This window comes from Calonectris borealis, chromosome 2, assembly GCF_964195595.1.
Source record: "Calonectris borealis chromosome 2, bCalBor7.hap1.2, whole genome shotgun sequence".
In the NCBI taxonomy this organism is placed as follows: Eukaryota; Metazoa; Chordata; class Aves; order Procellariiformes; family Procellariidae; genus Calonectris; species Calonectris borealis.
This window is the reverse complement of record NC_134313.1, coordinates 20,468,058-20,493,646: the sequence shown is the minus strand read 5'-3', so window position 1 is coordinate 20,493,646 and position 25,589 is coordinate 20,468,058. Positions and strand designations below refer to the sequence as shown.

Here is a 25,589-nt window from a genome sequence, read left to right as displayed (position 1 = left end):
TACTGCTGTTTACTAACACACACACAGTTGTTTCCTCCTCCACTCCAGCCGATGCCTTTTCTGCCTTACCTGATTGTATCTGTGCTGGTTTTGGCTGGGATAGAGTTAATTTTCTTCATAGTGGCTAGTATGGGGCTGTGTTTTGGATTTGTGCTGGAAACAGTGTTGATAACACAGGGATGTTTTCGTTACTGCTGAGCAGTGCTGACACAGAGTCAAGGCCTTTTCTGCCTCTCACCCCACCCCACCAGCGAGTAGGCTGGGGGGGCACAAGAAATTGGGAGGGGACACAGATGGGACAGCTGACCCCAGCTGACCAAAGGGATATTCCATACCATATGATGTCACGCTCAGCATATAAAGCTGGGGGAAGAAGAAGGAAGGGGGGGACGTTCGCAGTGATGGCGTTTGTCTTCCCAAGTAACCGCTACGCATGATGGAGCCCTGCTTTCCTGGAGGTGGCTGAACACCTGCCTGCTGATGGGAAGTAGTGAATGAATTCCTTGTTTTGCTTTGCTTGCGTGCGCGGCTTTTACTTTACCTATTAAACTGTCTTTATCTCAACCCAGAGTTTTCTCCCTTTTACCCTTCTGATTCTCTCCCCCATCCCACCAGGGGGGAGTGAGCGAGCGGCTGTGTGGGGCTTAGTTGCTGGCTGGGGTTAAACCACAACAACCTCTCATACTTGTTATGAATAAACAACAAAAAAATACCAGTCAGCTGATCTGGCATATTGACAATTTTTGTGCTCCAAATACAGCAATTTTTTTTTCTTTCTCAATCACAGATTTCATCAGTGTAAGTGCTACCCGAAATGCTTTAAAACTCACAATACTGGTATTGTTATGTATTAGCTGCAAGACCTTACATAGTAGTCTATCTTTGCACGAGCAACACTTGCAATATTCAGGAAAAATTGCTTTGCATACTTGCGAGAAAAAGAAGATCTTTTGCTTCCAGCAGCAGACATATGGACTTCAGGGGCTGAAATACTGCCCGTGCTGCTTGAAGAGCTAAAATCAGCTTCACTCCCTGGAAAGGAAAAGGGAAGAGTGAAAACAAGATGGAAATTATAACTCAAAGACTGTTTGCAAAATAACAATGAATCACAAGCATCCTTCCTTTGTCTGTCCTGTGTGAATTTTAGAAGTTGCATGAATTTTCAAACATCCCTGAGGACCAGCGCTGGATTTGTTCCAGATTTTCAACGTTTCTTCAGAACTGGCACTTCAACAAGAGCAGAAAAAACCATTTAGACACAAAACTCTCACGCTACAGAAGCCATTTTAGGACTCGGCTAGGAACATTTGTTGTGACAACCTGTTTGCTTTCTCACAGCCATCAATAGACGAATGAGGCTGCTCACGTGGCTCCTTCAGGAGCACAGTGGTTAGGAGCACACAATTGTAACCGGAGATTTCTCTTGCTTTAAACCATAGGAACATACTACTTGCTGGGAGGAAAGCTGCTTCTATTTTGGTTTCTGAGATGATGTAAATATATATGTATATACGTATAAATGTATATAGGCTAGCAGGGTATATGCATATATACATGTACACACGTACGCAGGTTTTCATGTGGCACAGAAGCATAGTAAGGCAGTTTTAATAGCCTTAAAATAATCCAATAATCACGTGTGGCTCTCAGGTGCTTCTCGGGTGCTAAGCCAACTATCTGCTTACTGACTTGCTACAGATCACAGCTTTTATTTCCCAAGTTCTGGCATATACAAGGAAAACTGCTCTCATTTTGCTAAGGTCAGTAGTAGGTAGATGTACTAAGAAAGCCTTATCATCTGGAAGAAAAACCCACCCTAAAGTTAGGGTTTTTTTCAGTCTGTGACTCAAATGGCAAATGTCCCAGGCCATATCCAGGTCTCATGCTGCAGAGCCACAATAACGGATGGTGACTTTATCTGAGGGGATGGAAATAACTTTCCAACATCCTTTAAGCAGCCGGTCAGGGGGGAGCATCTCTCACCTGAGAATTTCTGGGTGCCATCCCACGCACAGACACCCCCGGCCAGAGGCTGCAGGCTTACCACATATCCCATTTTTGCTATCTTTTCCACGAGGGGGAGATGCAGGTGCAGCTACCAATCATCCCCGCCGCAGAAGATAAACCTTCAAGTGCACAATCTCTCTTAAATCTTTCACAGAGCTGATAGTGACGGGCACATCTTGCACCCCTGAATATCTGGGACTGTCAGAGCCTGTCTTCACAGCCTTAAAGAGGATCAGACATCCAGCAACCATCCTTACCATCCGGCAACTCTTAGCAACCAGTCTTAGGATCAGACGTGTTCGGATTTAACCCAATACTTTCCCAATGTCACCAGGTCTGAGACCAGCCCTCATTTCCCTGTGTCTCTGGTTCAGCCCAGCCCAGAATATTCCTCAGCCCAATTTCAAAGTGTTCAAATGCAAAGCTTAGCTCTTCAAAAGGCACCCAGCTTTATCACCTCTAACCAATACCCAGTACAACACCCCTGATAATCAGACGCAAGTCACCACAGCTGTAACCAGATCAGAACCGCGTGCATATCTGCAAGGGGAGGGAGGGAGAGCAGCAAAGCTGCTTTGTTTCACAGAGTATTTAAATCATGTCTACAGACATGTCAGTGACCCTCCCCTTGGGGAAGCAAAATGACCGTGGGACATGATGTCCGAAGAGGCAACAGAGTTTTCCTGATAAACAAAACATTCCCATCCACGAGACTAAGATACCAAATATGTCTCGGTATCACGCTACTCCCAAATCTACTTTTCCAAACAAGACCTGAACAGGTAAACACATTGCACAGATTTCATACCTCCGGTGTTCGGGCCCCCAAAACATTCCTGCCCTTGCAAAACGCCAACAGCTTTCCAAAGCCAAGTTCTGGCTGCGGCACAGAGAGCAGGAGCCCTAGCCGAGGCTCATCTCTGGTTAAGCAGACCACATCATAATCAGATCTCACTATCGAAAGCATTTCAAGGAAGCAAGGCTTAATAATAGCCTCTCCCTGACCTGCCTGGCTTGGAGCCCAGCGCTGGGAAGGGCTGCCGAGCTAGGCACTGCCGGTAAGAGCCAGCAGAGCCTTAAGACACAACCACCTCGAAGGCTGAGCTTCCTGAAAGACAGAACCGCATCTGAGACCAGGAACTGTGTCTGCAAAGCACAAATTAACCTTTCTGGCCCCAATTCTGGTAACAGCTACATGCAAGCTTAACACTCAGCACAGGAGACTACTTATGCTTAAAATTAGGCATGTGGCTATTTATAGGATCTTCGAGAACATTTTATAAATTAAAGGGGTCACTGCTAGTATCTGTTCCAAGAGTGTTAGTTACGCTCAAGCCAGCTCTGCGCGTAGCAGAGCTCAACAGCGATGTTACTAGGAGACTTTAAAAAATATTTCCTCCCATTTGGTAGACATCTCAAAGCAAAATAACATGGCATCTATCCATATGATATCAACTGCAACATATTCTCCTGCATATATGTGACTTCTATCTTACAAATGTCTTAACAAAGAGGTGAAACTCCTTGCCTAGCAGCAATACAGGCAGGAGCCGAACACGGCCTCTCATTTCTCCTAACACCATTCTCCAGGCTGACAGCTCCCTAAGGACGCCTGTTGACTATTTTTGTCGCTGTGACAATGTGATTGCAAAAGCTCACACATGTAAGCCCCAGAAAGGCCTGCCGATTCAGCGTTAACCATGAAAGAGGTTGACATTTCTCAAAAACATATTATTTTGTCCTAACTGGCCATAACACTTGTTTTGCCCTGATCTGAGACTTCCTTGCCTAAGAGGACTGTCTTGCCCACCCTTTCCTGCAAAAGATGCCACATACTGAGCCGCCGGCTTCAGCAGTATCTAATTTGAAATCCATTCATACGCATTCTTCCATGCTGCAGCCACTCAGCGTCACAACACCAACAGCCTGCCGGCAGGTGAGCTGATTCCGGAATATGCTCTGATGGAAACGCTCATGCCGCACGTATGGCATCTGATGCTGGGAGGCCCGTCGCTCCGACCTCCCCCCGCCTCGCAGCAGGCTCCGAGCAGCAGCACGCCCACGCCACGGGAGTGGAGCTGTGCACTGCTCTATGCAATGGGAAGAACAACACAAGGATGGCCAACAAAGCACTGTAACATTTTCCAGGATTGCTCCTTCCTGGAACGGGTATCTGAGAAGCAGGAGTGAAATCCTGCAGCGTCTAGCGCCGTCCTTGCACTTTACTGCTCGATGGGCAACGGCACCGAGCTAAGAGCGCACTGCAGACAGCATCATGCTTTGTGCTGCCTTTTAGCCTCCCTGCTGCCCTGGCAGCACCGCGACAGTCACCTAGCTCCAGCTGACGCGGAGGGGAGGAGAAGGAAGCCTGCAGCCCCGCCACTGCGCGCTGCGCTGCCCGCGGTGGGGGGTGCAGGCAGCGCGGGCGGGCACGACCAGGCAGCGGCAGCGAGGGCGGTGATGGTCCGGCAGACGCGTGTGCGCATCTGCGCCGTGGGTCGGGGACCACAGCTCAGGGAGCTGTCGCCGTCCTGCCGCAGCACTGCGATCGACTGCGAAACCTCCTACTAATTACTCCAGGGCAAATTTCCCATCCTGCATGTGATGCAATTACAACTTTCGGGGCGGGATTGAGGAGAGGGAGAAAGAGCTGCCTGTGCAAGGGTCAGCCCGCCTCCAGCTGGCACTGCTGCCTGTTTATCCCACTCGTGCGGTGCAGCCATCGCGCCTCCATTTTGGGTGTAGAAAAGCCTCACTTTTAACTCTGCTCTCTGCACTGCCTCAGCCATAGTGCATGGATAATGACATGGTACAGTGACCGTATCACACACTGCATTCACAGCTTTTATAGGTAGAACAGATTAGGTATATTGGGCCTACCAGGACAGTATGCAAGCACAGAAATATCACGTCATGTATGTATATACGTATACAGAGACAGTATATACATTTCTTACACAGTCACACAATAACCCCACATGCACGCCTGGAGTATGGCATCCCAGTCTGCTATTTCTAGCCATTACAGATGGTTGGATACCTTGTTGTACGGTCTTCTGGCCTCGATATTAAAATTATGCTTGCACTTTAGCATTTAATCTTTTTCCTTCTATGAGAATAAAGCTCAAACTTTCCTGTATGCATTTTATTGTCCATTTGCTATCTAAATAGTAAGATTAAAATACGGAAAAAAGGAAAAAGTTCAAGTAATATCTGTGACAGGAACATTGACAACTGAGCAGCAGAACTGGATTCCCAAAACTCAGGATGCATATAAGCTTATTAAAATTTAATCTTTTTGTGTAAGTCTTTCCTATTTGCAACTTCACCATGTTTCATAGCTGCCAAAGTATATAAACCACAAAGCTTACCTATCTTCTGACCTCTTTATATGCATATATCTCACTCTTGATGCTAGGTTTTGCATATAGTCACCCAGTAAAACAGGGCTGTAAATAAAACAGTGCTGATAGAGACAGCTTGTCCTCAAAATGTAAAGCACTTAAATTTGCTGAGCTTCCTTGCCTTCAAAAGCATCCTGTTATACGGCAAAGAGACCAAAATATGCATGTATGTTCACCACTCTGGTGCAGCAACTAGAGGAGTAAGTGGCACGCTGTCTCTGTAGATCGCTTTATTTAGAGACCCCAGGGGAAGAGAGGGCCTGACTGCATAAAAAATTCCAGCAAAGCCATTAGAAGTAGCTGGAAAAGTAGAGAGAATTCAGTTGTAATGCCTGCTATTGAAAGGACCTGTATTTTTAAGAGATTTGGTTATCTTGAAACCTTTAACTCACAGTTACGTCTCTAGTTCCAATCTTTAACAGCATAAGCAGTATATTTCCAGGAAACACTAATGCTGCTTCTTTTCTATTTAATATGGGGTTGTTCCTGCAAGATTGTTTTTGTACACCGCGAGCAATCTAGGAAAGAAAACCACACTGCTCACGTGCACTGACAAACATAAGAAAAAGAAGCTGCAAAGAAGTGATGAAGTCTTGCTTTAGCATTTCAGGCTTTTCTTCAGGTAACGCCCTTAAAAATGACCCATTTCGAGGGCAAAGTCTCCTAGTGGGAAGTGTCCTCGATCCACAGTGTCAAGCCCATAGCTGAGAGTGGGTTTTGGTTCCAGACCCTGGCCTTTGACTTATAACTTACTTGACTTACTATTACTATACGTGAGAGACTTATCTTGAACTTACTATTATGTTTCACACCAAACAGTAACTGGGTAAAAGCATATATAATCCTGGGAACAAGGAACAGCATACAAAACTCTCCTCCATGTGGACTGCTCTAACCTTTGGGTGACAGAAGCTGCTCCCACATGCTCTACCTCTGCCCATGTCTCATACTCTCCACTAGCGTGAGATCTAGAGTCAATGGAGGAAGCTGAGGATGTAGGTCGCAGTGGTTCAGGAACTCTTATGGGAGGTACGGATTTGAACGCCGTTAGTCTAAGGAGGGCACTGAACCCAGATCTTTTCCCCAAGCTCTAACTGCTCCGCTGTGACACAAAACAGGGTGTTAGCACTAGCACTGGCCATATTTCAAAGGAACGAAATGTGCTGGTTGCCTGCGCTCACAGGGATGGTCTAGCTCCAGCATGGAGGTTCAGAGTGAATCCGACGTACGCTTGTGGGCACACTCGGGACTACAAGTAGGTGGCGAAGTTGGGGAGACGGGCACTCCTCTCTGGCATCTCCTGTGGACTGGTGGAGGTGTGTTCCTGCCTGGCATGCTCTCTGCTGTGAATCTTGGATTGTAGTACCTAACCATCCCCTCCGATTTTATATGCAGTTTAGTCACCAAGCTCAGATTTGTGAGTTGCGCTCCCAGAATGATGGTGAGAAGCTGGGCACAGCGATGCCTGGCATGGTCAATCCTAAGGGTACCAACAGGCATCCCCTCCCCTATCCCACTGCGCTGGCCAACGAAGCCATCACTCCCCGCTCTTTGGTGGACACCCATCTGACTGCTTGCCAGTGCTCCCTCATCAGACAGATCTGTTAATCACGTTTCAGCTGACTGCACAGTGCAGTAACAGCTGGTAACTTGGGCAGCTGGCAAAGATATAGTCAGAGGGAACCTGGAGCAAAACTTTCAGCGTGACTCTCCATAAATTGTTCAAACCTGCTGGGTGAGGAGACTTCCGGCTCAAAAGCAGACAGAAGACTTTGGGGAAGAACTGCAACACAGATCCTGCTTCCCCGCGTTTGGATCTAAACTCGATTTTATAAATGATCTGCTCAATTCAGACTGCTGGTTGCGTGATCTGAACTAATTATTTATCTTGATTTCTGCTTATTTTGCTTGCTTACTCTTCTTACTTTGGAAGAAGGCTTGTTATCAAATAATCAAAATTTATCTCATTAAGCAGTTTTCTGATCTCATCTAAATACTATAGTTTTGGTAGTAATCTGAACTACATTAATGCAAATGATAAGCACTGCAGATCTCAAAATGAATACAGAATGTGACTTGTGTATGCTGTGAAACCACAATCAATCAAGCTCTTCTCTAAAAACACAGTCACTACAAACTAATTACTGATATTGGCTGAGAGCCATCATGTATATTCTGCATATCACTATGATCTGGGCTTGTGTTTTTCTTAATCATTTTTAATTCATGGATTTGTAGAATGTTGGAACAGACAAAGAGCATTGCAAGTTGTTTTTTTTTTTCTGCTTTATATATCTTAAGGAGATTCTTCACACAGAAATCAGCCTGACCTAATTATTTTTTCTGCTTCTATATGCAGTTTGAACTGTTCTAACACCACCTTAAAAATGGCTCCCATAAATTTTCTCTTCTCAGCCTGAAATGACCTTTGTCAGGGGGAACATATGTTCACGGAGCAGAAGGGAACAGTCTGGGCAACTTATCTTCCCGTTCAAGCAGAAAGGCTCTTTGGATCAGAGAGAAGGATGCTACTTTGCTACACCAACCTGAATAGAAACATTGAGACTGGATGTTCAAAAAAATACACTGATAGTTGTATAACATGATATTCAACTTGCATATGACAGTTTTATAAAATGTATGTGTAAATCCACCTATGGACAAGTATCTTCTATAAGCAAGCATGTAGTGTCACCTCAGGAGACTTTTCATATACCTGGCAGTACTATTTGATCTGCTTGAAAGGAAATGGATAGGCTGGTCAGAAGTATTTTTAGGAGCTGGAAAATGTCATCTTTGGCAGGGATGACTTAGCAATACACAGAAAGGGCACAAACTCCATCACAGACTGGGAAAACGTCCCAGCCCTCCCATCACGTTGGTGGCAGAAGTTTAACAAAGGGCTTTCAGAGGCCCCTTCAACACATCTCCTAAATCTGGTTCCCATGCGCAAGGAGGAGAGAGGCTGGCTGGTGCACAGCAATGAACTGCGCAGGCACGCGTTCACAGCATATATGCAAATGCATGAAATCATATGCTAAACCTGATTCAGCTGAAAGCTTTTGCACAGTCACCCTTAATATAAGACATATGGTTTTCATTATAGTGTGCATAAAACATCTTAAATCAGTTTGACATGTTTTCAACAGGGAAGAGAAAAACACTGGAACGAGAAACATATCTGGGAGGTAACTAACTAAGCAACCCTGCAGTCCCAGGATGAAAAGCAAAATTTGTCATAAGCTAATCAAATATTTACGTAACGCACACGTTGAAATGATTACAAAAAACTAATAGAGTTCAAGTGTCATCTATTGAAAAGAACAGTAAAACCCTACCCAGCATATTGATTGCTTGCCTAAACTATATTTTTTACAGTAATACAGCCAAGGTAGGTCTGAGGGCAATGCATTTCAAGTTACGACTGCTGTCATTTGCTGCTTTTTGTCCCCAATAGCACTCTTGTCGTTAAGAAGCACAAATGACAAGAAGCCTGTGCTTTTTCAGCTTATTAATCCTTGCGGGTTTGTGGTCACACTGTATTCTGCCAACTCTAGCAAACAGTCACAGCCTGCCTGGATTTCGAAAGCCAACCGCTTCCTATTACTTACAGAATTTCAGAAGGGAGGAATAGAGACCTGTAACGAAGTGCCTCAGCATTGAAGCAAGACAAGGCTTGTAATACTAATAAAATATGAAACAAACCCTGCAGAGTTTTCATTTCCTTCAAATACATTTTATGTAAGGGTATATACAAGATAGGCTATTATAAAGTAGATTTACTATTTTGTTACGTCACATTAAAGGCGATACATTTCAAGCTCCTTGGGGAAGCGATGTCCACCTTGCAGCGGCTGGAGGCTGGATTTATGAAAGGATGCCAGGTCCCCAGCTCCCAGGGGAATTTTGGAAGCGGCGCTCTCCCTATCTGCCACCTCACTCAGCAAATACCTCCCGTAGGTCTCAGCAAGAAAAGCTTCTCAGCTTGTTTCTGGGCAGGCTAGAAGCAGGTCGGTATTAAAAGCGCTGAACAGCTCGGTGCCTGGCTCCTGTCTAAAGACCAGGGTGGGTGTTTCACACTACACCAAATTCATCAGGGTCCACACAAAAGTGGCCCAAGGAAAGCTCTCTTCTGCTGTCTGCTTTACTGGGGCAATGATCCACCTGGGATTCGCAGGGCCAGATTTAGCTTTGAACTGGGAGGAGGCTGCACAACATCTCCCCATCACGCCACCTGATGGGGACACGCGCTGCATCCAGCAGTAAGAAGCGGAGGAGGAGATGGGGTTCCCGTCCTCGCAGCTTATCACGCCCCTCTCCAGCTCCTCCATAAATCCACCCCATTTAGGATGCCTGTCTTCATTACCCCCTGCTACATGGGGGAATCCAAACAGGCCTGAATTTCCCAGAGCTCCCACCTCCATCAGGAGACCCTGCCCAACACCTGCACCCAACACACCTGAGAAAACTAAGCTCTGCAATCTAAAGGTTTGGGCAAAGTTGGGCAACCTCTATCTGGTTGCTCTTCTGGCTGCTGGGTTTTATTTTATGTTTTTAAATTTCCATTTATTTATTGGAACAGGGACTGGACGTGCATTTCTCCCTTCTCCTAGGCTCTTCCTGAGCTCAGAATCGTAACTTCAGGTGAGAACCAAAACAGAGTGAAGGCATCTAAAACACAGCTTCACCAGGATGTAGATACCTTGGTACATAAAAGCAAGTAAACTACCACTGCTTAAACAGGCCAAGTGTTCAAAACATCACCGCTATCTGCAAAGACTTGCTTAGTTGTTTATGCAGTAACCACCAACTTGCCCGATGTCTTCATACCACAGTGAAATCAAATAAGAGATATTTGCATGACTAAAAGACATTCCCCTAGCTTTCCATGCCTACGTATAAATACAGATACATAAACACAGGGAATATATAGACATATCCACTCAATACTGCTCAAAAAGTATTTAAAGTAATCACTCTAAGGGAAACAAAAACTTCTAGGTAGTAATGTGGTCACCGAAAAACAAAGTTCAGAGAACACTGAAACTATTTATGATTTGAAGTCAAACATGGCCAGAAAATGGAAAACCAGAATTTTCTACTTTGTTTGAAATAACGCTTTGATTTTGAAAACTGTCAGATTTCTTTTTTCTTTTAAAAAGGGGATAAAAACATTAAAAAATCTCCCCAAACATTCTAAATATTTTAGATTGAATATCGTCTTTGTGCAGTCTGAAACAAAGGTTTTCTTTAATGTTTTGATTTGGCAGCAAACCCCCAAATCAGTTATTTGCATAGCTCCACATTGAACATAATAAGATGTCAGACAAAAAAAGAAATAGGGCGTGTAAAGGAAAATAGAAAAGGAAATAATCTATCAATTCCTGAGTAAACATTGCTCAGAAAACAGTTTAAATCCCAGGTTTCTCATTAAAAAGGCATTAATAACCTGAAAGAATTCCAAAAAAGGTCAACAATAATGATAACAGGATTACAGGGCACTGTTTATGAAGGGAGATTAAGAGAATGCAATTTGTGTATTCTAAGATAAAAAGAAACACTGGCAACACTGTTTATCATGGGGAGAAGGAATACAGCTGGCAAACTGTAAAGAAAACCATGTAACAGCAACACAGGATTCTGGCTGTGATGCATGCTATTTCATGAAAAATGACTTGAAATAAAAACTCATGGCTGGTGGGAGTTGTGCATAGTAAAATGTAGCTGGAATAGGTTCAGAATACTTTAACCGGGGAATCAGAAAGCTATTTTAAACATTGGCATAAATAATACAGATGGTGATTTAAAAGCAGAGCACAAAAAAAAACATCTCCTAAGGGAAGGTTCATAATGGCCTCTTCCGTATGCACAGTATTTCTTTCTGTGGAGGTGAAACAGGCTGAAAACCACAGAAAACAGCCAGAAGGAGCAGAAAATTCACTGCAGTAAATACACAAATTGCAAAGCATGTTCTAGCTTGACCTCACACACATTTTAAAACAAATACTTAAGAGTGTGCAGTGTGTATAGCATCGGTTTCTCTTTTTTGGCTCATACTCCACTCTGAATTAGCAGAGGAGAGAAAAAAAACCTGCTTGAATATACAAAAAGAAATTTTCTTGACTGAAGATCACAGTCGTTGCCATCTTCCATACCTGCCTCAACTCTGACCTCTAAACCCCAGTGCCCTCCTCACGCCAGGCACTCAGCCATCTTTTCCAGATGCAGGAGCACGTCCCCACGATCCCCGGGAGACCTGCATCTCTATCAAAAGGCATTTGGAGCTAAAAGATGAATTGGCTGGCACAGGTCTCACCCTGTCCAGCAGCCCGGGCGCTCCCTGCAAAAGTCCCATATCCGCACCCCCTACTCACTCCGATTTGCAGTTTGAGCCGTGTCTCTCTCACGGACCGAGCGCAAGGCCAAGCTCGAGGTTGCAGGCATCCTCAGGCAAGAACCTCCCGTTAACGGTGGGTGTCCCACTTTCTGTACGTCTGAAGCGGTATTGGGACAATTAACGGGCCAGAGAGAGAGAGAGAAAGGAGTTATGGTGTGCCTGCTGGGAACTCGTCTTCAACCCCCCGATAAAACCGTTACTAAATTTCACGAAGTGGAACAGCTTCCCTGGGAGCAGGCTCCCCGCACCCCCTCAGCCTGCCCAGCAGCCCTGTATTAGGGCTCTCTTCTCCTTTGTGCTCAAGTCCATCCTCCAAAAGAGGCACAGACAGATCTAAATATAAGTTTCCTTTCCCTTCACTGAACTAAGCAACAGGGATCTCCTTTTACGCATTTATTTTTTCTTTGTGAGGAAGGAGATAAGTACCTGACTGCAGAAGATTTGTGCCCAAGACCCTGAATTGCAGGTGGCCTGGGCCACCAGCCTGCAGCTGGGCGGGTCATTATCTAGGACAGGTGGGACTCAGGCTTTCACCTTTTACTTGCCAATTCCTCCTTGGCAACTTGCTGGCTTTTTTGGATCTTCCATTTTCGCTGGGCACTTGCTGCAGCCTGAGAGTCTTCTGAACAAAAAGAGATATATGTCTTGAGAGGCCACAGCCCAACCACTAATTGCCTATGTCTCTACCAAGCAAGATCTAAAATTAATTTTTCAGAAGAGAATGGATCATAAAATTTGTGACACAGAATTAAAAGATTGTTTTTCTAGCCCACTTTAATTTAACAGGAACTTGTAGATTTGGGTTCAAAAATATGAAACACTTTAAAGCCAAAACACTCTTTGTAGCTGCTACTTTGCTTATTCTCATTTGAAGAAATACTTGGCTATTTGAACATGTTTTCCACACCAATTCAAGCAAATTTGTTTAAATTCAAAGTTTAACTCTAAAATATATATAAATACAAACTAAAAAAAATAGCGCTATGCTAATAATTTTTACCTAACTTTCTAAGCATCTTTTGCTCAAAATATTTATATTCTGATTATATTCCAGTATTATTTCTTGGAAGTTATAGACCATTTTTTTCACTTCAGTGCCATTTAGTTAGTTTATGTCCTAATTAAAACACTTTCTGTGAATTTACGGTGTGAAATGAGACACAGAATCTCCCTGTGCAATGCTAGGCACCTTGGGCAGTGGTTCTCAGGACAAACAGAGATAAGTCTAAGCTTATCAGGGATGAACAGAAGAGGAGAAGGCATCTAATTAGACCTACTTGAAGATCCATGCGTGATCTTCAAACACAAACTTTCTTCCGCAACTGAATGTCTAAGACTGACTTTCCTTTCTGTTAAAAAAAAAAAAAAAAAGAAGAGAAATTAAAGAGACAGAGACTGTACTTGGCTTCAATAAGGGCTAACAGCAGAGTTGTCAGAGACCTGATGAGGAACACAGGAGACGGTGATGGGATTCATCTGACTAAATGTGGATGTCTCTAATGGAGACACCCATGTCCGAGCCAACCTTGGTCCCATTTTTAGTCAATGGAGAGTTAGTCAGCATAACCAGTGAGTTCAAAGTACTGTTTATCTTATCCTAAAGTAAATGCTTAGGTATTTGGACAGAATGACGGCACATTAGATTCACTGATTTTATTCGTTATATCTCCTTTAAAACAAAATAGAACCTTAGTGCACTTGTGCAGGCGGAGATGATTACAACTACATTACAGATACGGAATTGAGGTCAGATAAATTACAGGCCACCTCTGCTCTACCCAATTTGGCTCAAGACCGTGAATTCTCACCTCCCTCATCTCCAAAACAGCTCCCGTAACCCCCAGAAGAAAGGAAATGGCAGATTCACCTGTTAAAGCTGTTCCACCTCCTGTGAGCAATGGGACCAGTCACTCGACCAGAGAAAGAGAGCCAGTCCCCATCCACAGCCCACAGCTCCTGAAGGGCGTCTAAGCAGACCTGTAGATTCAAACTTCACCTCCCCTGGATCACAAATACCGAGGATTTATGCCAGACAGAAGAGCTCCAACGGATCTACTGGCTGTGCTGGGTCTGTTGACCCAACTGGGAGGGACGATTCCAAAACTGCCATGGGGACCCAGACATTCTAATGTATGCGGGGGGGGGCTGGGCTATGCAAATGACAGACCCCCCAACAGCCACTTCCACCCCACCACCGTCCACCAGACCTCACAGCGCCGGTTGCCTTCCAGACCTCTGGCACCAACTGCTACAACACCCCAAAGCTGCGCAGGCTGACGCCCCTCCGTGCTCAACTCGAGGGCGCAAGCTTTGAGGGCAGCATGGGCTTGAACCCGGACACGGCATCCTTGCTGCCGGAGGGCGGGACGTGCGTGTTCACCTCCCCGCGAAGCGCACCCCGGTCCTCCGGTACCCATGGCGACCGGGTCTTTAATAACTCCCTGCGCTGGCAGGTCAAGTAAGCAAATCTACACAGCTCCATAGCAACGGACGTGAAATTAAAGCGGATCCCATCAGTAAAATATGCAGGAGGGCTCAGTGCATGCAGAATTATTATCCGGAAACACTTTTATTTAAAAAAATCATCAGCAGCTATTTTGTATGAGCCCAAAATGAAAGGCGAAGAGAAGGAAGAAGAGCAAAAGTAAATGAGAAAAAGGAATAGGGTCGAAAACTGCCACAACTGTATTTGTTAGACTCTGTGTTAGAAAAGATCTCAGAAACTTTATTCTCCCAAATAAAATTATGAAGTGCGCATATAAAAAAGGAAGAAGAGTGAGATTAAAACTGTACAGGAAATAAATGTTGCATACTGTTGGATTTGAATGTCAGGATGGTTACGTTGGCTGCTATCAGGTGTGGGACAGAAGTGAAGCATTCGAACCATGTGCTTACATCTGAGAAAGATGACACATGCTCATGTGCTTCCTCCCTTTTTATTGCCAAGGTGATGTTTTAAAAAGCAGACGGAAAGCCTTCCAGAAGCACATGTAATTGACCGCTGTGTGTCTGTTCTTTGCCAAGTACCACGCTGCTGAAAAATCTAATGCTTATCAGGTTTAAGTTACTCAGGGAACCCGGGCTTTTCACTTGCAAGCTCCTCTGCAGCCCTCAGAGAATTTATGCTTTACACTTATCAATAAACACAGCCACATCAAGAGATTGCTTATTATTAATTCAAATACTTTAAGGAGGTACAAAAAACCCAAATATATGGACAACTTACAGTCATAGGCAAGATACTCCATCATTTGTTATCAACTTTACTCAATCCATCTTCAGAACGTTTTTTTGTTCTACAACCAATTATTTAAACTACACTGAATCAGGTGTAGCTCATTTCCTAATTTCAGCATTCTCATGTCCTTGACACCAACCACGTATTTAACTATATGAATATTCCCAGGAATGGAAGCACGAATCTTCCCATCTTCGCTGCCCAAGTTAGGTTATGACTGGTGCAGGATGGCAGTAAGGTGTACTCTGATTAAATCCTGCATCTGTAACCAGGTTAAATGTTCTTTGACATACCCTTGTTCTTAATTATCCTTCCCTCAGAAAAGGTGCAGGCTTGGAATGTAGGTTATAAAGTACTGCTAAATAAGTCACAGAAGAAAGAGAGACACATTACACCGAGGTCACCAGTCTTCTCATCGCTCTCACATTTGTGTGATTGTGCTTTTAAAATGAAGCACACAAATTTATTTTAGGGATCAGTCAAGGCAGATTGCTATCTCCAAATACAGGTTTTCTGTTGTCTGTTTTTTTGAAACAACCAAACAGCGTGACTTTGCGTTAGAATACATAGTACACCAGCAGCATTTTAAAAAGTATTTCAACATAAGAGGTAGAAGTACCAACTAGTAGTTATAAAGAACAACGAATCTCTTTGCATGCCATAGGATCTATTCCAGTTAGCACATTCTGTAACTTGGTTTTTGTATTCTGTACCGTCGTTCCTGAACAACAGGGACAACAGTTCTATTATTTTTCCCGCTGCTTGCCGAAATTTGGTACAGAGAATGAACAAAAGCCATGCAAATATAAGATACAATGTTCTCGGATAAATGCACCAGTAAAACATGTCTTTCTAATATTTTATCAGCCTTCCCAAGATAAAACAAAGTCCTATCATTGCATCCTTCTGCAATCGGAAAGGCAAAGTTCCTGAGAGTGAAGTATATTTCCAGAATTACCTCTAAGACACAGAACTTACACACCAACTCATCTGTTTTTCAAGTGACGCACATGCATACATATATATCAGAGTCAGATACTATTATTCCCACACTGTCATACTGAAGAGAAGGAGCGAGCTGACAAAAGATCTGTAAAATCACACAGCCAGATGTCAGTAATATAACCAAAATCAGAGCTTTTATGTTTTGCTTTTAAAATAACCAAAGTGACTGCCTTTCGAATACAGACGCATATAGAAGTAGAGTAGCAATATGGATAAGCTTATCTGCTAATTTTACACTAATGGATTAACTAGCCACTACTCTTTGCTTGCACAGGGTGCCCCCAAGAATAAGTTCCTGGACATTTAGTATCCTGGCAATCTAATCCTCACACACCGGACAATACAAAAAAATCAGCAGGAAGAGCATTACGTCTTAACATCTAGACATTTTTAACAGCTAGACATAATTTGCAGCTAACACCTGCATTTTCTATCTAATCTGTTTGGCTTATTTAGCTGTAACTGTAATATTCCCAAATGCCCAGGGTCATTTCCCTTGCCTCCTTTTTGTTAATTGTCATCAGCTCCAATGCTGATTAAAAAAGCACTCGCATCTACACTGTACTCATAACCAATCTAAGTCCAATACAGTCCACTCCACCTGTCTCTCCTAAAACTCTTAATATTCCTAAAGCCTTCAAAGATTAATGTGTTCAGATTGGGACATCCTACCCCAAGGCTCATTCACTCGTGACTTGACAAATTCACCATCAAGCAGTAGAGAAGATCATACCGGCAACACATGCTAGGTACAGCATTAATTACTATGGCTCGAAAGTTAAATGACATTTTTAATTGAATAGTGGTTGTTAAAAGTTACTTTTTTATTCTTCCATTTCTAAGAACTCATTGTAAGTGAAATGGCAGTACACGGACATGAAAGATAGGGCAGGAAAAGCACAAATTGTGCCTTGCAGCTACTTAACTACAGATCTGGGTGATGCGCTATTTAAAGGAAAAAAGTTCGGACAACACAGAATCACAGAACCGCTGGGGGTGGAAGGGACCTCTTGAGACCACCCAGTCCAACCCCCTGCTCAAGCAAGTCTAGCTGAAGCAGGCTGACCAGGACTGTGTCTAGTTGAGTTTTGCGTACCTCCAGGGATGGAGACTCCACCCACAACTTCTCCAGGCAACCTGTGCCAGTGTCCGACCACTCTCACAGTAAAAAAAAGTGGTTTTTTGTGTTCATATGGAATTGCACATTCCTTAATTTCTGCTCATTGCCTATGTCCAACAAACATAGGTGCTCTGTGTAGTGAAAGCCTCTGAGATTTGCCCATTAATTTGAACAGACCGAAGTTTTAATGCCTGAGTTCTCAGACCGTCCTTCTTGAAATATAATCCATTGCAGTTCAACTGCTGAATAATCCAAAATGTTACTATTTTACCCAGATGCAGTAATAGATGGCCAAATGTTTTATCAGCAGTGAAAAAGAATAACTTTTTTGTATAGTCTGCGGCTAGCAGGAATGATTAATACTGAACTGAGCTGTGAATGATGGACAGCCAGTCTTTACAAGTTTCGGGAGCTGACCCTAACTGCGGCTCACCTAGGTCTCCTTTCATGCAGTGGTGCTTAACATCTCAGTGTTTTATTGTAGGTCTTAATAATTTCATGTGAAACTTCAGCAATTCCATGGGCCCTAAGACACAGCTCCAACAGAAACCTCCGCTCATTCAGTAAGCTGCCCCAAGCGTGCCCATGACACCTAAAGCAAGAAAGTAAAGACCAGAACTTTTGCCAGAAACGCTGAACACAGCTGATCAGGTGCCCTTCTCGAATGATGATGCTTACAGACATTTAAATGAAGTACACCTTTTTGTTATTTGAAACATGCAAGCTTTTTAAAAATTATTGACACAACTCTTGCCCAAGATTCCTTTCTTTATGCACATCTGTGTAAGTTTATCAGTACTTTGCAGCTTGCAGATCCAGATTTTGAATCCTTGCACTAAGGATTTGTATGGAAGTTAAAAAACAAGATGAGAAAGAGTGTCAAAGAAAGCAAAACAGTTCCCACTATTCTTATCAAGATGCGGACATGAGCTGCAGGAATTCAGGATGGATCTTTGCAGGAGGAGTACACCACGAATGTGAATATGTAGAAGTGTTTACGCTCCTGTTTATTCGATTACCGAAACTGTAGGATTCAGCACAGCTTCTCGATACAAAACTAGAACTAGTGTTAATTAAGCTTTTTGTGCCTTTTTGCGAGGCCATTTTCTACAACACATTTTGTATTCTTTTAGTATTGCATAAATGATTTACATCCAAAAAAGGGAATAACTTGTAAAATCCTGAAATTAAAAGGCTCATAACTTCCTCCTGGAGTGGATGTTTTATACCTTCCTTAATGTACCTGTCCTCTCCATTCTTTCCTGGGAACGCAGTCACTGATTTTAAGCCAAATTCACCTATAACACTGCTGTGAATTGGATTTAATGCACAATAATCCGAAATGAATAACATCTTCATGATTATAAATCTTTCAGAGGATTAGCAAGATGCAGTGATAATGCATTCCAGGATTAAGTATGGCTCGCTGTGCAAACAACATAAATTATGAATGATATCTGAATCTCGTTTGTTAATACTTCAAGAGCTGAAGATGACTTAGGTCCACATAACAATGCCTTAGGCAGTTAGAGAAAAAAAAACTACGTCGTATTTCATATTTTGAAGTACAGAAAAGAAAGATGAAGTGATGTTGCTAGACTAGGAGAAAAGCATTGGAGCTTGGGAACAGCCTAAAAAAAAAGTCCCAGGGTTCATTCTCAGTGCGATCCCACTCCGACATTTCCTGAATTATCTAAATATTTGTGTGAGTGTTACTTCTGAGATTCAGCATGTTCCAAGAAAACAATCCTGGAAACAGATAAATTTTCGGCAAAATGACAGGCATTTTGAAGGTGCACACTGATTGATGTACTCGCCTACAAAAATGCAGTGCAGGACAGAGTCTGTAAAAGATAGTGGTAAGCTGGATTTTTGTCTCTCATGTCTGGCTCCTGCTGTGAAGTCATTATCACAAGACCTTTCAGATAAATAAAAAGTAGAGATTATCTCCATAAGTCAGTAAGGGCTTTTGGTAGAGAGAAAGATATTATGCACAACTCTTTTTGTGCTGTAGTTTGAGGCATCCAGCTGTTTGCACAACGAGGTTACCCGTGACAGGGACACATTGCTGTTATTCTCCTCCCAGGTCCCACTTCCCTTCTACTGCTCCCCTGTTATTTCCTGCGTGTTTTGCTACAAGACGATGCCTCCTCTTTGCACAAGGGCTAGATCTTCCCGACTGAGCCGCCAGAAATTCATGCACAAGTAGGTCCTGGGGAAGGGACTGGATCCACCTGAAGCCAGGAGATAGCAATGGGAGAGAATTACATTAAACCCTGTGGCCAACAGCAAGGAAAATGAACCCCAGCTGTCCCCTGGCGTGCTCTCCATTTCAGGAACGTCCCTCACCTGTGTCAGCTCTCACACTGACTACGATGTGGTTTTTGACAACTTTCCACTATAAAGGTGTGAGATATTTGGCAGGAGGATCTTGGAAGTACTCTGTAAATCAGATGCAGTTCCTGCTCTGAGAGTTTTGATGGATCCCAGGAGCGATATGCTTGAACTCCAGAGACAAATTTTCCAACCTTAGAGATCAATCAATGCAGAAGTACCGATGGCTACAGAAAATGGCCCACGTACAAGAATACAGCCACATTAAGAGGAAGCTACAGAGATGACAAATGAGAGCTCCAAATGAATGGACAAGGATGTCAGTACATCTGTCTGCCCAGAAAATAGCATTAAAGGCAGCTCCATAAGCAGTGAACTAATAAAGCAGGTTGCTTTTAACTCCTCTCTGTTGATTTTTTTTCCACCTGAAGCATGTTAAAATTCTACTCAGATTGCCTTTGTTTCCCCCTCTCAGCCTTTCAACTTGCATTCTTGCAACCTTACTGATACTTGTACTCTTTTTCAAACTTTGGTGAAATTGCTCAGGAAATTCAAAAGAATTTAGTGGTGATGGAGATAAGAAAGGAGACACAGGCAAACATAAGTCAAATGATTACTTAAGCCTAATATTTGAAAGAAACATAGTTTAAATATTATAGTTTTTAAATACCTAAACTAAGTCTGTTCAAAGATTTGAAAAAATACCATCAACCAAAATGAAGATTACTTCTGACTATTACTGCAAAAGGCTAATAGCTTGATATTATAGGTCAATTTAAGTGTAATAATCAAAAACAATGAAGTAATTTATTGAAAAAAATGCATAACTCTTTTCCCATGTGTATAGGACTCTTCGGCAGAAAAAAAAAACTTTCAAAATTCTTTATCCACATTTTGCTAAGCTACGTCCATATTCACATACATACAAAATGGTTGTGATAGCCATGGCTGCAGATTTGACTGCCGTATACCGTATTCACTGCCTTCTACCTGTGTTAGATTCCTTGATTTTAATGGAACAGAAAACATACCTTGAAAAAATATTATCTTCCATTATGCAGAGCAGTGTGAGACTGGGAACCCTCAAGTAACACAGGTGCTATGAAATGAGTTGAAGAACTTTGCGGGCATAGTGGTAAGTCCGATTTAATCAGCCCTTCCAATGACCAAGCCAGTGAAGAGTTTTTGCAACAAATTCTCTCCTGTTTCTGGATTAAACATGGTGTTGGTAAATCTGAGCTGGCTCCTCATGAAAGGATCCAAATTGCTTCCAGAGGTAAAATGACTCTGGAAACAGTATAGCCAGGCGGTACCTGAGCTCATAAATCATGTCAGTTCTGCAGCTGCTCTGCACAGGGTCAAAACACCCTCTCTGTCTCCACAATTAATTAAATAACAGCACAAATATCCTGACTATTTGTAATCAAGAGCTGCCTGTACATGAATCACAAAAATATTTTATATCTACTCATTAAAATTGCAGCAGCCAGGATATTTAGTCTTGGATGTGCGACAAGCAGGTGCTGATTCAGTTGATGGTCTGAGGAGGCCCATTAGCCTGAGGTAACGGGAGACATGCTCTTGATTCAGCCAATGCAGTATGGATATACATCTGCCTAACTCCCACACGTAAGCTGCCCATTATCCTGCCTTGGTTTGACGTTGTATCCCCAGAGCTACCACAGCCTGGCAGCATAAACTTTAGGCAGGATCCAACAATAAATCTAACATCAGAAGACTATAACTCTTTGCTTCAATAGTAAGAGTCATTTATCTTTGGCCAGTGAAATATGTGTGCAATTACCATGAAATAGGATAAAATCCATTTCAGTTGTTATTTGACATCACCATCCAACATCATAAAAGAAAGTGAAGATGTCAATTAATTATATTTCCATGAAAAAGCTAATACCGATAGTGTTTTCAAATCTTGCAGGTGGCTCCATAGAAAGAACCCAACTTTTTTTTATTTACTGTCAGCACTAGTTGTATCACAGGCAGCACAACACAATGTATTTAGATACCTGTAAATGTACTGGTCAATTAGAGAGTGTAATTAAAGTAATGAAAGGAACTATACTATACTCACCGGGCTTTACAAGGCTTGTCTTTGCCTCCTTCTTATATCGAGCCAGCTGCGGGTTCCCTTCACTCATTGTCCCTGGACTGAATTTCTTCCTGGAGAAGTCTCCATCGCTACCAGTGCAAAAACTGATTGGACTGTTTCCAGCATCAGAAGGAGTCTTAACTGGAGATACTGACTGGCTACTAGGACAGCCAGTGTCATCTGAAGAGAAAAGGAAAAACATCAAAATTTCTAACTAGTAAGTACATGAATGATAACAGAATTAAAAAAAAAAAGTGTTTGGACTACAACTGCTTACAGTCAGTTACCTGATATGCACAGCCTTGGCTCTGAAACTATTAGAAGGTGAGAAGCTATTAGTTTCTCCCATTCTGTGATGAAGTCTTGAATACCTTATGGCAGACTAAAATGGCAAGTGCTTGTTTCACTAAGTCTGACAAAATACAAAATCAGGGGCTACATAACGAAAACTCAGATCTAAGATAAATTCTTTTGGCTTAGCTAGGTTAGGGAATATTGCGGCATGAAGAAACGCACATAAGACACAAGAATGGCTTGTGCGGTGCACACCGGATTAAAAGCAAGCATGGGCCACATGCTCTCCTTCAAGATATGTCCTATCTGAACAACAACAGAATGATCTACAGCCCATATGCACAAAGTCAGGGGTTTCATTTAACTGGAATTAATAAAAGTTTCTCAAAATTGTTTTTCCTTTTAAAGCAACCATGATCACAGAGCTCTTCCATTCTTGAAGCCACCTCTCAAGTGGCTGTGAGGTACCTGGTTCTGAAGAGGGTGCGTTACACACAGACTGCCTTTGTTTAAAGCCGAATTCCTCTGAGGGCACACCAGCGCTTCACGGCATCAGCAGCCACCTCGGGAATAGACCCGTGTTCCTGACCTCCAGCAATACAAACACTCCAGCTCTTACCAATTAAATGCAAAGTAAGAAGTCTGAGTCCAGGTGAAATCCACATATCAAACACTCCCTTCATCTAATCGCATCTCCTGTAATCATGAGTAATCACAGCTCCCCTAAAAGTCATGGTGGCTTTAGAGATACACGAGAAAAACAAACAGGCTACTCTGACACTGGGAAGCCTTGAATATTTACTCTCCTGGAGAAATGTAATTGTTTGTTCTCTCCCAGGACAAAATGAAAGCTGCCATCTTAATTATGCAATTGCACTCTTCTCCCGGTGCATTACCTTTACCTAACATGAAACTCAAAGAAGTACCTGCAACTGAGCCAAATAATTTGCATGACTATATTGTACTTACCACTTCCACCCTCTTCATAATTTAGGTCAAGCCTGATCTTGCAATGAGCTTTGCATGGGCAGATTGTTTAAAAAGCTAGTATATGACTGTTCATTTATGAGGCAAAAGGAGCACCCCATAACTATCTAACACCCTCCCTGCCCACCTCCCCTCTGCAGGAAAGAGCAGCTTTTGATATTGTTAACTATTGCTCCTTCAGCACAGTAAACCAACCTCATCCTTTCATGTGAACCAGTTTTCCCTCGTGCCTGGCCAGCTACCCTATCCCCACCTATTTGTTCCAGTGTTCGGCTTCTCATTTCTCCGTGTCCTGCCTCCAGTGCTGAGCAAGGCAGCTATAGGTGCTGACCGTCCAAAGCATGCTACCTGCATTAGCACGCAACAGCAGCCAGCAGCCTGAGGTGTTGCTGCCCAGGCCTCTGCAAACTGCCGGGCATGATGCCAAGCCACGGGGGCAGCCCAGCCTACTGCCAGCATTACTTCCCAAGGCACAAACAGCAGCAACAGCGCAAAGCACCTAATCCAGCTTCATCATATTTCCTTCAAATCAGCTCAATTAAGCCTACAAGCATCTCCTTTTGCCACCTTACTGCTGCCTTCTGCAACTCAGAATTAGTTCCTAGAAAAATACCGGGAAGGAGAAGACCGCTAATAAAGTTTTCAGTCCATCCCCACATTCACCCTGACTAAAGCAGGATTGTTGCCCACCTGATCTTAGCTTACTTTTTAGCCTTTCCATTCCCATCAACATTGCAATATAACTCCACATATAGAGAAGAGAGAAGGCGGCAATTTCCTCCCAGATCCACGCCCATTTCCTTCTCCGAAGGGTTCAGAGTCTCTTCTGCAGATTGAATGAATGCTACCTACAGGGCAATGGATCAGCACGGCTGAGTGAGCTTGCATTTAAGCAGCTCCTTTATCTATGTCCTCTCTGTAGAAGCACAAAAACATTTATAATCAAATATATTCAGAAAAAAGTGCAGGTTCATGCAGTTTATTTTTTCTTATGACCTTTCCATTTAGATGTTTCTCCATGTGCCATTATTTTCAAAACTTTGTGCTTAAAAAAAAAAAGACAAGAAACTATTTCCTTCATCTCTCCACCAATAAAATCACTGCAATAGCTGGACAGGTTCTGCAGACCTCACAGATGCGTTTTGTATGGGAGACTTTATGTATAAATAACTCCCAAAGCTATCACAGAATCATAGAATATCTCAAGCTGGAAGGGACCCATAAGGATCATCAAGTCCAACTCCTGCTCCTTGCAGGACTACTTAAAACTAAACCATATGACTAAGAGCATCATCCAGATGCTCCTTGAACTCTGGAAGGGTTGGTGCCGTGACCACTTCCCTGGGGAGCCTGTTCCAGTAACCGACCACCCTCTCAGTGAAGAAATCTACAGGGATGCTACCTGGAAGAACCGCAGAAGCTGATAAAACCTTTAAATGACGAAAGAATTAAACTACAGTGTTAAGAATTAGGGCATTAAAAAAACAAGTACGTAAAACTAACTGTGATAAGGAAATAGAGTAGCTAAAGAAAGCATATAAAAATAGCGTATAAAAATAAATATTTTAACTACCACTCCCCCCATTATTGCCTCTGATATCACACTGGTGACACTATATGATCAGATTATGTCCTATCTACATATCCTTGTTTTACCCTTAAGGACTTCAGCTTTCATTGCAACCGGGCATTTATTAAAGGAACAAATGAGCCTGGCACATCGTACAATAGCTCTTCTCTACTCATACCCCGTGTGACCTTTAGACACACCAGTAACCAGGTGAGCATTCCCACTCCAGCTGAAGTAAATGAATGATTTTATTGTACTCCCTCTCCTCTGATGGTTTGTTACATTTTATATAATGTATAACTTCTACTTCTTCTACCTAGTATTGGCCAGAAATATGAACAAAATTATAAAGTTTCCAAATCTAGGGCAAGCTGCAGAGAAACATTTTTCTGTGTCAGCTTTTTGTGGTGCCTTTTGAATAATCAAAATGTTTACTACCACAGAAAGGAATAGCTGCATACAAAACGCCGGCGCTCATCACCAACAGCAAGCAAAGCTCTGCTGTACACTGGGGGGATCCACCTCCCACCCAGCCTGCAATTCACCAGTCTGGCACGAGGAGAAGTCGTGGTGAACACCGAGGTGCTATCCCACTGCTCGGTGCAAGTCAAATGGCCTGCACTTACCTTCGTTCTTCCCTGCTTCCGAAGCCTTAACAGGCTATTTAATTGTATTTAATATTGCAGGTGAACTCCCCACAGAAGAGCAGCAGACCTCCCCGTGGACCCTGACAGCACATCGAGCTGATGCCCGCCTGCCTGCCCTGCTCACTACCACAGCGAACACCTCTGCTCCTCAGCTGCAGGAGGGAGGACGCAACCGCGGCAGCGTGGGTTCAGTATTTCCTGCAGACCTGTAGGTTCCTCCAAAATCCCACTGACAACTCTGACAGAAGGAGATGAAGACCTCCACCTGCCCAGAAATGGGCCAAGATAAGGAACCTACCTCCAGAGCTGGCGAGGGGGTAACAGGAGCAGACAAGCCCACGATGGGATTCACTGTCTGCTGAAGACATGATGTGAATGTATTTTTCAGCAAGGTCAGTTAAGGATTCAGTCCTGTAACTTGGCAAGAGTTTTGCCCCAGTAAGGATCTCAGGTCCAGACTTCTCAGGAATACAGACAGA

At 43.1% G+C, this 25,589-nt stretch overlaps 1 protein-coding gene across 2 annotated transcripts in view; it reads right to left on the bottom strand.

Moving 5' to 3' along the window:
• Nucleotides 1-25,589, bottom strand: part of SYBU (syntabulin) — a 42,650-nt gene that overhangs the window by 6,676 nt on the left and 10,385 nt on the right. The window contains exons 3-5 of one of the 2 annotated variants that reach the window (XM_075144574.1): nucleotides 21,595-21,792; nucleotides 11,786-11,905; nucleotides 930-1,032 (exon numbers count right to left, since the gene is read on the bottom strand). In XM_075144574.1, coding sequence (XP_075000675.1) covers nucleotides 930-1,032; nucleotides 11,786-11,905; nucleotides 21,595-21,792 — 421 coding nt within the window. The remainder of the gene's footprint in view (nucleotides 1-929; nucleotides 1,033-11,785; nucleotides 11,906-21,594; nucleotides 21,793-25,589) is intronic. The other variant, XM_075144573.1, reaches the window with a different exon arrangement.